General features: G+C 42.4%; 1 protein-coding gene across 9 annotated transcripts in view; it reads left to right on the top strand.

Annotated features, from left to right (window-relative positions):
- Window positions 1–165: 165 nt before the first annotated feature.
- LOC133162875 (arf-GAP with coiled-coil, ANK repeat and PH domain-containing protein 3-like) overlaps window positions 166–16,149 on the top strand; it is a 34,608-nt gene continuing 18,624 nt past the window's right edge. For 4 of the 9 annotated variants that reach the window (XR_009716289.1, XM_061292363.1, XM_061292362.1 and 1 more), the window contains exons 1-2: window positions 168–403; window positions 15,858–15,915. Coding sequence is in view for 7 of the 9 variants with exons in the window: in XM_061292363.1 (XP_061148347.1) it covers window positions 357–403; window positions 15,858–15,915 (105 nt within the window). In the remaining 2 variants the exon portion in view is untranslated. Of the gene's footprint in view, window positions 404–15,857; window positions 15,916–16,149 lie in introns of all 9 variants that reach the window. The other 5 variants (XR_009716290.1, XM_061292360.1, XM_061292365.1 and 2 more) reach the window with 2 other exon arrangements.

Here is a 16,149-nt window from a genome sequence, read left to right as displayed (position 1 = left end):
ATTAAAAATGTAATCAGGTTGTATCTCATCTAAGCGTATTTCATTATGATTCTGCCTGTTTTAACCTTTGATATTTTTCTGTTCTTGCAGGTCGTCGCTAGTCGGCGCGCTCTTCTTCCAACTTGGTTCGCCAACGCGCACTCCTCCCCTCCAGCCGTCCTCCTCCTCTCTGCTTGTAGTAATTCAGTCACTGAGCACTCGGCTCGACTTTTTAGTGTCACGGTGCCACTGGGAAGGAACTGCCGCGCGTCAGGGACACGACCAGCCGCCATCCATCCCCTCGGTTCACAGCGACAAGCCGCCGCGGGCGATGACACTGGCGCACTGATCCGGGAATACACAACGAAGACGCAAAAATGACGGTGGATTTTGAAGAATGCATCAAGGATTCGCCCCGGTTCAGGTAAGACTACTGCGCTAAACGGCACGCCTTCTTTTACGCATGATTTTTTTTTTTTCTCCTGGGGATTGTGCTTGCATCAACAGGGTGGATAAATCATCCGCTCCTTCGTGGCATTTAAAGGGGAATGCTGTATTACTAGTAAAAATTCATTTATGTTATGTATGTAATTTGCAAATGTGTATTGCAAGCAACGTTGGCTCAGTATAAACCCAGAAGAGACTAATGTATATCATGCTCAGGCCACTAAGGAGCCATTCGCTTAATTGATAGGTCTTGTTGAGATCATTCATTTATCTATGTGGCCTTCGTGCGACAGTGTGTGTGTGTGCGCGTGTGTGTGTGTGAAAGAAAAGCCTTTCGTGCTTTTGCATGAATGCATAGTGGATGTCCACGCAGCTGCATTTGACTGGCCAAGCAATCAGCGGGGAGGTGAGAATGCTCTCTGCGGGAAACAGAGCATTTTTCCCGGGCATGCATCCAGATGTTTAGCCCCCTTGTGGGTAGGGGGGGGGGGGGGGGCGCACTCCATCCACGTGCCAGCCTGGCTTCTAGCTTCACATGCAAATCAACGGAAACAAGTAGTTCCATGCTGTCAGCGTCTGTCTCTGACGTGTTGCTTTCCTTTAGTTTAGTTTAACAGATGACAGACGAGGATGGAGCGAGCGTGCTCACGCCATTCCCTTTGATGGATGGCGAGGACGAAAGGTCACAGGAGAGGAAAAGAGAGGGTCCGCGTTTAAGCAATATCTTCTGACTGCTCCAATGCGGAGTGCTATTTGGAAAAATCCGCCTTACACAAAGGACAGAATGGCGTGTTGGCTAAAAATGAGGTCATGATGTAACCGTTGGTCATAATGGTGGCTGCTCTGTCATTTACACCCTGCATGTTATAGATACTTGCAAATAGACAGCAGACAACAATGTGTAGTTGCGACTCAAATGCTCTGCCTGGCTGCCAGAAACATTCAGTCAGCCAATTTTCCACATTTATGATGTTGAGGGTTTCAGGCAGCTGGAACCTGTGGGAGAAACCCACTGTGTTCAGCAATGAGTTTCGATGAGTGGCTGACCGTCAACTGCTGGTTTTGCCCAATTCAAAATTTCAAAATGGCTCACTTGTTTGTTTGTTTTTTTGGTTTGATCATGCGACTGATCAGCTCCCTTAAATGCTTCAACCAATACAAGCGTTCAGATTTCTCAAGTCTTACAACACGTTAGAACCATAAAACGATGCTTGCATGCATCAGGTCGGGCTCCCGCAATTCGAAAGGACATTCTTCGTCATTGAAGGTGACTGAAGCAAGTCAGAATGTTTCGAGTGACCGGCTTCTTGGCTGTAGTTGTGTCATCTTAGAAAAGCAGCATAGGAGTCATTGCTGTGTTCTCCCACGCCCGACGCTACAGCGGCTCCTTCACGCCCACTCTCAGCAGGTCTTAACTTGTGCATCTTTTTGCGTGACTGAGTATTGGAAGAGTATTGAAAATATGCTGGGCATCTGTAACAAACATCTCTTTGTTCGATTTGATCAACCTCTTTGTGCTGCATTGTCTGTGCAGCGCTCACCTGCTGTGTTCATTCACCTCGACAGTGTGGAGATAAAGCTGGCGCACCTGCTCAGTGTGGTCGGACAAGAAGGTTGTCATTTGATTCCATCGAGACGGGCTCGTTCATTGCTTTGGGTAGCCGTTGGTTTTTATTGAGCTAGCTGTTTCTGTTAGTTTCATTTTATGTATAATGATTGTTCAAGGCTGTTTTTCAAATTACCATCCATCACTATTAACAGAAGTTTGAAACAATTTTCTTTAAGGGGGCGGTTTATTTAGATTGTATCGCTCAGTTTTTTCTACTTTTTTGTAATCCTGCTAACAGTCAAACACTCATGTAACCTGTCGACTCCATTCGATTGAATATGTCCAATCCTACATTGTGTAAAAAAAAAAAAATCGATGACGTTTTAAGTTGGGCAATTCAATAAAACTATTTTTAATTTTGCTGTTGTGGAAATCGGATGTCCCACATTTCACAATAAAGAAATAAGAAAATTCCAGAACTGATTGTTCTCTGTATTGTCCTCCAACTTAAGGATACAATTAAAAACAACTCGGCATTTTTTTGGGGAGCCAGCAACTTGCTTGCTTTGTTGCCATAAATGTGGATCATTTATATTTGAATGTTTTGGCCCCCAAAATACACTTTTTTTTTTTTTTTTTTTTACAGCATACATCACATTAAAATTCCATTTTTGAATCTAAATTGGACTTTTTGTTTAACAGTTACCAAACTGCAGGGCACACTAATGTAGTTGAAAAATGATTCTTCGAATAGTTTGATCAACACATGCACACAGAACTACAGTTTTGTGTCGCGCTAGCATTTTAGTTGTTGACCGACCTTCTGCTTTAACAAAACCCATATGCCACGTTTCCGTGTCTTTGAACTGTCTTGTAAATATGAAAAATGGCCTCCAGTAATATTTATCCCCGGTCAGCGTGTGCACAGAACCCAACACACGGACCGGTCTGCTTCCTCTTCACCCACTCTGCCGCATGGCCTCCGAACAAGTTGAGCGGCTCGGCCTCATTCACAATTTGATAAACAAACAATGGGACGTCATTGAAACGGGTGTCTGCCCTCATTCCAAAACCAAAACTGATTCAGGACACAGTCTTCATGTTTGTGCTGACTTTGAATTATCATTCTTCACCTTCATACGTGCAGGTGAATGTCGTTCAACCTGCTCGATGGCTGAGATTATAATCACATCTCTCCGGGTTTCAGGTATTTTAGCCACATGTGTACAAGGGTATTCTCGTGCAGAAGGCTTTTTTTGTGAGTGTTTCTCAAAGTGGAGCGGGCGTGGAAGATGACGTTGTGCTGCTTCCCCCGAGGTTTTTCTTTTTTTGCCTCGTCTAGAGTGGTTGCTATGGTTACTTGCAAGGGAAAAAAAAAAGAACGAGCGGTCACAATCTGTCTGGCTATATTTATTTGAAAAGCCAGCATTGGGTGGCAAAAGGTTGTGAACAAAAGAAGGGAATCCTGTGGTTTATTGAAATATTGACCACAATCAATCATGTTGATCTATTTAAAATATTTTGAAAGTGCTGCAAATGTGGCTTCCTGACATGACTTTTAAAATCTGCTGTCTATTTATTTGCAGATTAAAGTGTCCTCTCGATGCTCTGGGTATGTGTCTGGCGCCGAGCCTTTGCAAAAATGTCTGGATTACTTCCTGCGTCATGCTTTTAATCCTGCGTATCATCTCTTCACCTGTCTGAGATAATGCGGACTGATGTGCCAGCTGCCTAAAATATGAAAATGCAACCATCCTAACTGAGAGGGGGCTAAAATTGCCTCCCACCAATGAGCCAGAGTTTGGAAAAGTGTAAGAGGATGAAGTGACAGCAGAGTGAAGTTGTTTCTTCACACAGTGTCCTTACTGCTTGAAAGTATTTCAGAGAAAACCACTTTGAAATCCCCTCTTTGACCCTCGCTGGAAATAGACACCAGCAAACATCAAGACGGATTCCAGACCACTCACATTAAATTGCCTCAATCTAAACCAACGGCTACAACGTGACCCCAATGCTTATTCTTTACTGCACATTATGTTAATGTGATATAATTTGACGATGCACAGCTCTGCTTAGGAATTGTACATTTTCTCTAAATTGCTTGCGCCGTAAATCTGGCAAATGCTATAAAATCTGTTCCATTTGGCCATAATCTCTGTGCTCCGGATTTGCAGCACAAAGATGTAGATTTTCTTTTGAAGGTATAGCAGGGCCAAACAATTTATTTCTATTTGATATAGTCGCTTTTATGATGGCAATGTATTTGTAGCCTGATGTGATATTGCTTTGCTCTGAATGGAAAAAAAAATGTCCAAAGTCTTCTCAGAAGAGTGGAAACTGTTTTAAGTGTACGTGGAGGGGGGGGGGGGGCTTTACTGTCTTTCATTTTTACTTTCACTAGTCTCCTGTGCAATCATGTCATCCGTTCAGATCAGCAATTAAAAAGCAACTTTAGATCCCAAAGAGCTTTCTCCATTAACAAAGCTCATCCTCTTTAAGCAAAATAACATTTGGCATTTGCGAGTCGCAATCAAACCTTCGAACCGTCTCGACCTTTTAGCGGATGCAATAAGTGCTTGTAAAATATCAAGAAGATCCCGTCAATACTACTAGAAGTCTCCTCACAAGTGCAGGAAAGACCACCGTCTGTCATGTCAAGAGCACGAAACATTCCAACGACTTCAAAGACTTGTGAGGATGCTGTGGCACAGCGGAGGGCAGCAAGGCGTCTCTCTGTTTGTTCTGACGGGCTCTCGCGCTTGTTGTTATATAAGCGTCTGATTGACACATTGCTGAGATGCTTATGACCAGCAGTGAAAGTAACAAGCTACGTCGTGCCAGTCTGGATGCAAAATTGGCATGCGTGGGCTGAGCACATTTTCTTAACATATGTGGTCTTTGCATGCCTGTGGCAGTAGCCTGACATCATTCCCCGCACGTGGCCACTCCTGCTGAATCCACCACGAAGCAGCTTTCCCGTCGCTCGACCGCACGTGCTGCCACGCGGACTTATATGAAATAGGATTATCGGCAAGCACGATCTCTCTGATTCAATCTACTCGATAGTCGACACACAACATTGGCGCTCGGACCCACCAGTTGACTTTCCAGATCAAAATGAATTGAAATACCAGGTTCTTGTCGACTGGCTTATTCTGGTTCAAAAGATGTTTGTCAGTAGAACAACAGCGTATGTGTTTTTGAGAAATGTTACAAACGTTTTGTGTGTTGTTGTTTTTTTTTTGCAGCCGCTTTATCAGTTGTGAACATCAGACTCATGAATGACCTGATTTGTCTTTTTTTTTCTTTTCTCCGCTCAAGCTGCAGGCCCTAGGTCAGGCATGTCAAACTTAGTTTGGCTCTGGGGCCGGATCCAGAGTTTCTTTTCTCAGGTGGGCCGGATCAGTAAAAGAATGTCAACTCCAACTATTTAGCTTTGTTTTTCAGTACTATGCTTTATCATTCAGCCTACATTTGTAGCCTACCCTACATATTATAATCACGGATGACAAGGGATCTTTTCTAAGCATAACACATTTATTCACAAACAATGGAGAAAAAAAAATATTTTCATGTTTGGCATTGAATGTGTTAACAACTGGTTTATTTTAACAGTTGAGTGAATGCAGTTTTACACCTGAACCAACTCACCACACTAAACAAACTCAAGTGGGAGCTATAAAAAAAAATGTTTTGCCTTAATTGTCATACTGCTTTGAAATAATAATAAATAAAATTACAAAATAAAGGTTTTAGCAGTGCATGGGCAATAAGATTAGACTACATCAGCTCAAACTACTAGGCTGGGCCTACTGAAGCTGAGAATATACTGCACAATATTAATTGTCTTTAATATGAAACCAGATTAATCTTATTTTTAATGATTTCTATTCATGCGTGCAAACAAATGTCGTGTCATCACACTTTTTTCTCTCTCACTGCACTCCTGCAGTCTACTTGCTGCTGCTGGCTCCTGAAACTTGGCATTTTTTGCTTTTACAAGTGCGTCGATATCAGGTGTCAAATCCTGAGTAGCAGCACATTTAACAATGTCATTCAAGTGTTCATTTGTTAACTTTGAGCGCTGCTTTGTTTTATTATTGTTCATCACGGAGAACACCTGTTCACAAAGATAAGTAGTCTCAAACATGGAGAGAACCTTTGCAGCCATGGCTGTTAATTTGGGGTAACCTGGCACAAGATACTGATAAAACGTATCCAATCCCACGGACCCAAATGTATCCTTCATAGCGGAATCGCACTGCAAGTCAATAAGCTCGAGTTGAATGTCAGCTGGCACACCAGAAGGCTTCACTGTAAATGGCGAGCGAAAAAAGCCGAACTTGTTCTCAAGTTCACTGAAAACCTGAAACCTCCGCTCAAACTCTCGCAGCAAATCTGTTATGTTGTCTTTATATTTATCCAAATCGGGACGATCCGGTGCCTTCGGACGCACAGCTGTGAGACATGAGAAGTGCGTGGTGCCACCGCTGGATAGCTGCGTCTCCCACAATTTTGCCTCGTAGCTCAAAGAAGCGCTTGAGTACTACACCTCTGCTTAACCAGCGAATGTTTATTTCCTGGTACTAACTCGTGTCAGTGCCGCATGGTGGACGTGAGCTCTTTTACACATTTACTGCCCTCTAGCGGCCGGAGGGAGCATTTGAGTTTTATTTATTTTAAAGAATCATAACTTTTGATAGAAATGAGCTAGTGACTCGCTTCTTTTTTTGACATACTCAGAAATTTATGACGGGCCGGATCAAATCATCCAACGGGCCGGGTCCGGCCCGCGGGCCGTATGTTTGACATGCCTGCCCTAGGTGGACCTGTGAAATGCCAAATTCGTCATAGAGATTTCGCTTCCCAGGAAGTCGTTAAATGGTCGCTGTGGAATATGCGGAACGTCACACGTTAGGCCACGCATGAATAAACCCTCTCGGGACTTTACTCGTATGTACACGTGTTGAATGGTGGCAAAATGGAGGTAACTGAGAAGCGTGTGTTTAGGTCATGTAGGTGTGTTAAATTTAAAAATGTGCTAAGTTCTTAGTGTGAGAGGTTAAGCAGACTCAATGACCCGTTTGGGTTTGAGCGGTCGACTTAAAGTTTCTTTTTATCTTTGGGTTTATTGATGTAAGCGAACGCAAAAAGCATATTTGCGTGTTGTTCGATGATGAAAATTCACCGCCATCCGTTCGATTGAAGTGGATGTTTGCTCTTTTCTCAATGTGGATATCATCTGGTGTCATTTAGTTCTTTGTTTAAAAAAAAAAAAAAGATTCGTCTGAACAGAAGGGAGAGAAGTAATCTCATTGTTTTGTCGTTTTCTCTCTCTGATGCTCGTGTTTTCGGATTTGTACTTCTCTCACCTTCAGACTGTGATGCAATTTGGAGAAAGGATGTGAATCATCATCATCGTCAGACACTCCGAGGATTTGATTCGATTAAGTGCATGTGTCTCGGCGGTTACAAGTCGACGCAGGGAGAAGAGTTGGAGAGGAATGAAGAGGCTTCAAACTGGAATGAAATTAGACCTATGATTTGTTTGACTCGATTCTTTTACTGAAGTGAATCTTTGTCGATCTTTGTCGTTTTTGCGACACATTCGTCATCAGTAACAGGAAGCGGATGAAGAAATGAAGTTGAGGCTTTTTGATTTTTCTCTCACATGCACATCTGGAAACCAGTGGATCTTCTCAAATTAGGAATTTGTTTCACTCGTTTTATTTTAGCTCCGCTATTTGGTTTTGGAACTCGGCGGTTTTCCTCACATCTCTATTTCTATTTTTATTGCTCCCATTTCTTTTTTGGCTGATCTATTTGTTCCGTCTCCCTCCACCCGTGTTGCCTGCTGTGCAATTTCCCGTAGACTACATTATCTTTCGTCAACATTTAGCTCTTTTGGCTAGTCAAGTGCTTTTGATTTCCTGATGGCTGCTTGGCGCGTCATCATCGATCATGCTCTGCACCAGGGCCTGACCCCCACTGATCGAAAAAACACAACGGCGCCGAAACCACACGTGATTGACAATCCAATCCTCTGAACAATACAAGCATTTATTTCCCTCTCAGAAACGGATGGATTCCCTTGTCACCGTCTTTTTCACTACATTCTTCCATCTTACATCTCTGTGGAATTCTTTCCAACCAAACGAAAACATTCCCATACGCCGTGTCAGCAGCCCCACACTTTCCCGTATCTGTAACGTTCCCCTCGAAGCGTCACACGCATGTACTTCTACATATGGACAGGGCGGGTGTTTCTTTCCATTTGTTGGATGGATTGCCAACCGGATCCAAGTGGGAAAATCCAAACAGCTGAGGCCCAGTCACTGATCAGTAATGGACAGTTTGTCTTGAGTCCAGGCAGGAAGTATTATTCTGTTCCATTGGTATGTGCGTGCAGAGTCATGGCGGGAAAGCCAATAAGTCAATGTGTATGTCCCGTTGAACCAGACAGATGTAGTTGGATGAACAAGAAGGTTGTGTCCGAGAGATTCCTGGCTCCAGAGGAAGGAGATTAAGAATCATGTCTGTGTGAAACAAGCATAAATTTCACGGTAACTGGAAGTTGACTTTGGACCAAAGAGCAAAAACTCATTGTATCTCACAACTGCGGAAAGAATTGCATAGAAGCACATTTTAAAGTCTTTATTTTGGACTTAGTTGTCAACAACAGAAGGTCCAGATTCCATCATTTGCTGCAATTAAAAGGAATAGTTGGAATGTTGTTGCTCCATTTATGGTGACTTAGTGTCATCTGTCAGAACAGCTGATCCCCTCCGTCTAAACAAGAACAGAGAGCAACGTGCGCCCAGACTGAGGATTTCTTAAGGCTTTGAGGGCAAACATGATTGGAAAATATTGTCCAGATCGATGCCAAATGTAAGCTCATCGCTTTCAACATTTCATTATGTGTATATTGGATCTCATTGAATTGAGATTTCTTTGGGTCTTTCATACAAACACATTTCAATATATTGAGAGAGAGCAAGATTAAGCAATTACAAACACAGATACCAATTTAACAGCCTTTGGAGCTATGTCAAAACTTTACAAATGACAACACTTGGTTGGCCAACTCCAAATTATGCTCTAATCTTAAACTGGCAGAAACACAAATGCACCTAAAGCTTTGCACTTGTAGTGCAAATCTGTTCTTTTGTCCTGAGCTGTAAAATAATCTTCTAAACGATTCGTAACCTTATCCTAAGTGTCTCAGGAGGTACTTTACTCGGGATGAATTGGCAAATCTCGCAGACCCGAACGGAACATCCGCCACCGAAAGAGGCAATACGAACCGCTGTTTTAGTGTAAATGTTTATGTCAGATGAGATTTGTGTGCTTTGTAAGATCTCTGCGCAGCCATTCTGTGTGGCCCCTTCAGCAGATTCCATTTCCTTCCTCACAAGATAAAGAGTGGTGAATGCGTGAGCGTATGTTTTATGGAACTATCGGACAAACATTTATCAGGTGACCCCTTAAATACATACTCATGCATCAAATAAACTGTTAGAGCTTATGCGTCATAACCTCATTTTTTTTTCATGAATCGAGCATCCATTGAAGCTGTTGCTCCCATTTTCATTCATCCAGCTGGTGCACTTTCATTTTTATTCAACAAACTGAAGTGCGATGAGGATTTGGTTACGGACAGTTGTGTAAAATGAGAATGTTGCACTTCCTGCATGTTCCCAGTATGAGTATGAACAGATGTGTCGCTTTTGGTGGCTCGAATCCAAACTCCTGCACTTGATCACCACAACTCGACTGACAACTGTGACGTTTTAGTTTTCTTTTTATGTGCAGGCAACTCTACGCTGTTGTCAGGGATTCTAATTTCTCTTTCTGGCTTTCCGCTGAAAGCATGTGGGAGTGTTATATAGACATGGCTTAGTCATCAATTTGGCGCTAACACGGAACATTTTGTGTGGCACAAAGAAACAAATGTAATAGAAGAAAATACACACGACTGTGGTCTTCACATGGAAACGCACGCACGCATGCATACATTAATATTACAGGCTACTTGTTTGATTTGACTTTCTATATCTACTTGTTTGTCTTCCTGTGAGCTTCCATCCAAGCCAAACACATCCCACTAGCTCTTGCGATAAGAGGCCGTCAGCTGGCTGTGGGCGGGAGAGATGCTAAGAACGCAGAAGTGAATTATTGCTGGGAACGGGAGCTCACAGTGTACACCGCAGGGGGTCTTCTCCTTCCTCTTCGATTCTCATGCCGCCTGCGTCATTGTGCATTTGGGCGGATGCTCAGTGGCCGCAGGGAGCTCAGTGAAGGTTAAAGAGGTGGGGGCTTTGACATTCGGCTAGTCTTCAAGTACATTTAAGCACTGTGCTCAGACAGCTTTTCTGTATATTTTCCCTGTGGGTTTTGTTTGTTGGTCTTATCGGGGGTGTCCGAATGTCTAATTTCTGTTTTGATGGCTGACGCTGTTTGGATGTGTCCCATGGTGCTGGTCTTAACGCGCTGTTCTTCTTCGACCGCCAACTGCTTGAGCTGAATCAGCAGCCCCTCTGATGCCTGCACGTAGAGAAAATTAATTTTCCTGACTGCTCTCAAGGTCACGCTGTCATTTGAATGATTTCTGAATTTTGACTCTGCTCTAGCATAGTTGCAGCATCGTTTTCTTTTTTTTTAGCTTCTGCTCTAACGGTGGCGTGGGCAGTTGTTTACAGTATGTGGTAAGCGACTAAGCGAGGATGTAAAGCCACATTCCGCTGGGTGTGTGAGTGCAGCGTGACCCAACATGATCAAACCCTTGAGCTGGTTGTGCTTCAATATCAGAAGTCATCGCTCCGCCTGGGCCACAGCTGTTACTGGTTGAAACTAGCAGTAAGGGAATGCTATGGGGAAATTAACATTAGATGAATCGACAAATCTATTTTTGTAACTATATGATGTATTATATAAGTTGAACAGTAGTACAGTGGGTTGAGGGTAGCATTTCAAATATGCATTTCAGCACAGTTGAAGACTAAATTCTCCCTCTGTGAATAGTTGCTTGTCTATTTGTGCCCTGTGTTTGACTGGCGATCAGTACAGAGTGTACGCTGGCTCTCGCCCAAAGTCAATACAAACAAGCGGTATAGAAAATGCATCAATGTGCATTAAACATGAGTTGCCATGCTGTGCTTGAGAAAAATAGAATAAAAGACTTGGGGCGATGCAGCTTTGTCATTGACTGTAAAAGCCATCCAAAATAAGAAGTCATTGAAAACAAAATAAAAGCTCTTAACTTTGACGCCGCTGTCAGCACAACTGCTTCTTTTGATTGTTGGTGGAATAGATTTATTCTAAAATAAGTATTCAAGAAGTTAACAAAAATTCAAACAAACATTTTTTGTGACAATCGCTAATTGAGATTTTCTTTTTCTAATTCGTAGACTCACAAAATATCTGATTGTGTCAAGGTTAGCAAAGACACTGGCGCCTATGCTACATGTGTCCTGGCTGACCCACCAGAATTTTATCTCCCAATTTCCCAACGTCCCATCAAAACGATATCGATATTGTTATTCAAACATAAACGCACTATGTTCTTCCGTTAGCACACTTTTGGGAAGCATCTGGAGTTGGTAGATGCATGCTTGAATGAACTTTGGAGTGTTTTGTCGTGCGGATCATTTTTTTACTGTCATTTCATGACTCCCTTGTGTCTTTTATTGACTCGCACGTTGACAGCGCAGATAATGGAAGTCATGTCGGACTTTTCCCTGGTTAAATCTCTTCCCTCCTGTCTTGGCACAAAAGAGCGAGCTAGTGTCGCACTTTCCAACAAACACAAGTGGCACCTGGCTTGCAAGGCCGTCAGAATATGTTTGAGAAGGATCATTTCTGACCCCTTTCACGCTCTGAGGCCTTCCAACACGTTTCCTGCTGGCCCATTCTCTGGAATGATATGATGACATTTCCACATCTCGATGTTCTCTGCCAGAAATATTTATACATGCATTGAGTTCATCGAAAGTGCAGCAGGGAACAGCAGAGGAAGCGTCTTCTCACTTACACGACTTGCGGTAATTCTTTGTTCAGTCATCTCACTGCATCATTAAAAGCGTCTCATAAATTACCCATTGACAGTTTGTATGTTTACATTAGTGCGTCATAAACAATAATGAAACTGTACTTTTTTTTAATTTATCTGACAGATCAGGTCATTAAAATACATTTTTTTAACCGTTATAATTACTGACCAAATAATGTGTCAAAATAAAATATAACAGGCAGACAACGAGGGTGTTAGTGGAAGCGTCCATGAGCATTTCATTTTTTTAAAACTGATGTGTTTGCACCCGTGAGGAAAATGTACTAAAAGTGTGAAAGATAAAAAAAAAACATCTTTCAGTCTGTGAAACTTGAATGTTTTTTTTCTTACAACTTTCATCATCCCCATTCTCGGGGATATTTGAAATATGCTCATTTATGGAGCTCATGACTTCCGATGAAATCACATGGCACACAAGTATCTTCCTCAAAGTTTTTTCATGGAAAGAGTGTGATGTTTGTTGTGTGTATGGAGGAGGAGGTTGGGGGGGAGCAGTGAAGGCATCTTTGTAAGCCGCGCATAAGATACCAGTGTTTTCCTTTAAGGCAGCGTGTTAGGCTGGGTGTGTGTTCCAAATGTGAGGAATCTTTATTGAAGGCTCTTGTGATGATGACTGAGCTCGTTTGTGCGCTCTTTAATGGTGTGGCGATTGTGCATTGACCTCACAAATGGTCCAATTAAATGTACAAATGAGTCTGCTGTTGTGTTTCATTGTCATCTTGTACGCTGACTCACACATGCTAAAAAATGCGCACACCAAGAATTATGGGACGTGTTAAAGGAGGTCAATCTTTTTGAGTGTGTTCCGAGCTTCACAATCTTTCCTGTGACGGCAAGACAAAGAAATGAAGGATGGGATGTTGTTACGGTAACCATCAAAATTCTACCTGCTCACTTTGTGCTAAATATCGGCAAACAAAGCAATTAGTGCTGCGGAGAAGTGATTTGAAAGCAAATCCTGTATGCACACACGGAGATTATTGCAAGCTAAAGGGAGTGGCGGGGAGATGCTCAAGTACAATCAAGTCAGACAAAGAGGAAATTGGTCAGTTTAAAAAAAAAAAAAAAAAAAGCGTGAGTAATGCTGATGCCTGTTGCCATGGTGATTTGGGTCAATGAACGGTTGCTATGGTTGCCTCCCTACTTGGAATTCCGAGAAGGAGATATTTTGACGTGTGCTCAGTCTGAACTTGCGCATGGAGGATCAAAGTGTGTAATTATAAATGAGGATGTTCGGCATGAGCGTGTGTGTGTGCGCTTTTGTTTTTTTTTTACTAGTCTTTGACTGTGGTCTAACACAGACATGATTCCTGAATTGAATTTGCGTGTGCCTCATCTGTCATATTGTGCTCCTGATCCATTTGTGTTTCTGTACGTACGAGAGAGATTGCAATTGCTCTCCATTCACCTGATGTCTTTTAAAGAAAATAGGTCACTGCCCATTATATCTTGATCTGCTGAGTCAGATCACAAATACTGACAGATTAAAATTGCAGGGATTATACATCAGACTATTGGAAATAATATATATAACATATAACATAATGCATATAGTACATCACTGCACTTGTTTTTTAGGGCCGATAGGAACTTCTGTTATGACTACGGTTTGTTTTACTGGCCGACTCTAATCAACATCGTCACATGTGGTGGATGATGTCCTGTTGCATGTAGTATTCTTTTGCCCGCCGGGTCCAACTTTAACTGGTATCAGAGGGCCTGTTGTTCCTGCTGCCCCTGTCCCTCTAGTGATGCTGATGTGGATGGGATGTCGTGTGACACATCGAGTGGACTCCACTGCAAGATACACAATGTATGTGTGTGTGTACACTAATGTGAAGAGATGCAGAACGATATCCACGCAAAGGTCCTGCAGAAGTACATACACACACAGCGGTGGGACCAGAATAGATTGCGAATGGTTGTTGGGTCTGACGAGAGTGCACGTGGCGCAAGGGCACGTGAAGCTAACCCTCCCATCCCCCATTGGCGATGATGTTAGACCTTCTACTGTATGTTACCACTGGCAACAAGCATGTGCCCATCCCCCCCCCCCCCCCTCTTCTGCCTGGGCTGGCCGGCTGCATCATCATTGTTCAAAGCCTGAGGTTGTTCCTCATACAGTATGTCCACACACAGTGGACACAGGCATTGAGTATTAAATGTTGAGGGTGAGCTGTGTTTTAAAGTGGCTTCCCCATTAAGTACACACCTGATAGTTTCTAATTTATTTGTATTTGCATTGATTTTTTAAAAATATATACATATTTTTTAAATGTGTATATATATTTGTACATGTATATTATTACCGCACTATAAGGTGCACCGGATTAAAAAGCGCAACTTCAATGAATGGCCCATTTTAAAACTTCGTCCATATATGAACCGCACCGGATTATAAAGCGCATAGAATAAATAACTCAACGTTAAACGTTAATGCAAACACAATATAGTAACACTCGAAATAGTGAAAACAATAACACTATATCAATAACTCAATGTTGCTCAAACGTAAATATCAGGGATGCCTGCATTGGCCTCACGGTTAAGATATTGGCCACCACGTCTCATTGACAGTGTGGCGTGCGTGATGCTTGATTTAATGAGCTTATGCTCGGACCCCCCGCACCGTATTGCCGTTTGACATTGCTATAAGGAACACCGTGTGCACGTGTTTGATTCACCGCTAGATTGGAGAACGGCAAATGAGTGCTGGTTGAATGGTCGGCTGCGCATTTCAGCAATGGTAGTCGAGTGTAACGACGTGCGCGGACATCTGCATACACACGGATCATACCTCCTGTGGAGACCACACACATGCTCACCCTGCTGTGTCAGGAGTGTGTTCTTCTTAGACAAATTGGATCAACACTTTGTCTTCTTTGTGAGTGAGGAATTCTATCAATGTTATTTTTTGGAACAGGTGAGAGAGCATTCCTGCATTCTTGTTCTGGATGGCTCCAAAGTTGGGCGAGACATTTAAATGTATCTGCAAGTGTGGCTTTTTCAATGAGGGTGTTGCCCGGTGTGAAAGAGTTGCAGATGAGTCTGCCTTTGCCATTTCATGGTGAGATCATCGCCATTCCCAAGGGGTCTGCTGTTATGAGGGGCTTGTTCCAGCAGCTCAATGAGGGTGTGTCGCTGAACTCTTGCTGGGTCCGATCCAAATAAGCTTCAGTTGATGTTGTCATTGTGGAATTCAAATAAACCATAGCACATCTTGAACATTGCTGATACTTTTACTTTTCAAACGTTTTATTGTGAGACCTTTGTGAGGCCTTATGATTTATTATTATTGCATATTGGTGTTGTTATCCTTGAAATACTAGATGCTGAGTCCTAAAGAACACCTACATATTCCTTTTGCCTTTGTGTTTACTTTATGAATCCTGAAACTCAGATCCTTACCCTCCGCATGATGTCATTCATCGATTTTACAGCTGGGCCATTACAGCTAATCTTAATCATTGGGATTAATGCGAAAGTCTGAGCAAGCATGATGTGTGGTGTCTGGTTGCATTTTATTATGCAGCAGGGATGAAAAAAAGTCTTTAGCCAGATTCACAGTGTTTGTTCATTTGTCAAATATTAATTTAAATGTTGATGAAATATGATCTCATAAAATCATCACTACAGTAGACTAAAGTACAAAGATACTGCTCGTAATGAATGCATTCATCACTTTCACTTCCTTCGGTCATATCCTAATATTTTGTCTATATTATAAATCTTTTGGACACTCATAAGTCAGAGTTTGTGTGTGTGTCTCCAAGTCTATCATCATTTCAGTAAATTTGTTTATTCTTGTTTCAGGGCCGGCATTGATGATGTGGAGACAGACGTGGTGGAGATCGAGGCAAAGCTGGACAAGGTATGGATCCCACCCACCCCCCTCCCGTACAGAATACTAAATCAACTATGTTTTCTTTTGACTGAATCATAATGCTTCCCTGAAAAACGTCATCAGTGCTTAGTTGATGTGTGAACTTTAATTGGTTTTCTTTGCAATAGTCCATTAAAACCAGATGTGCTGTGCTATGTCCAACTGGCTCGCCCATAGCTAAACAACACAATGCACGCCTTGGAGTGCAATATAGAAACATTA

The sequence above is a fragment of the Syngnathus typhle genome, linkage group LG11 (assembly GCF_033458585.1).
Source record: "Syngnathus typhle isolate RoL2023-S1 ecotype Sweden linkage group LG11, RoL_Styp_1.0, whole genome shotgun sequence".
Lineage (NCBI taxonomy): Eukaryota > Metazoa > Chordata > Actinopteri > Syngnathiformes > Syngnathidae > Syngnathus > Syngnathus typhle.
This window is presented reverse-complemented; position numbering and strand designations above follow the sequence as displayed.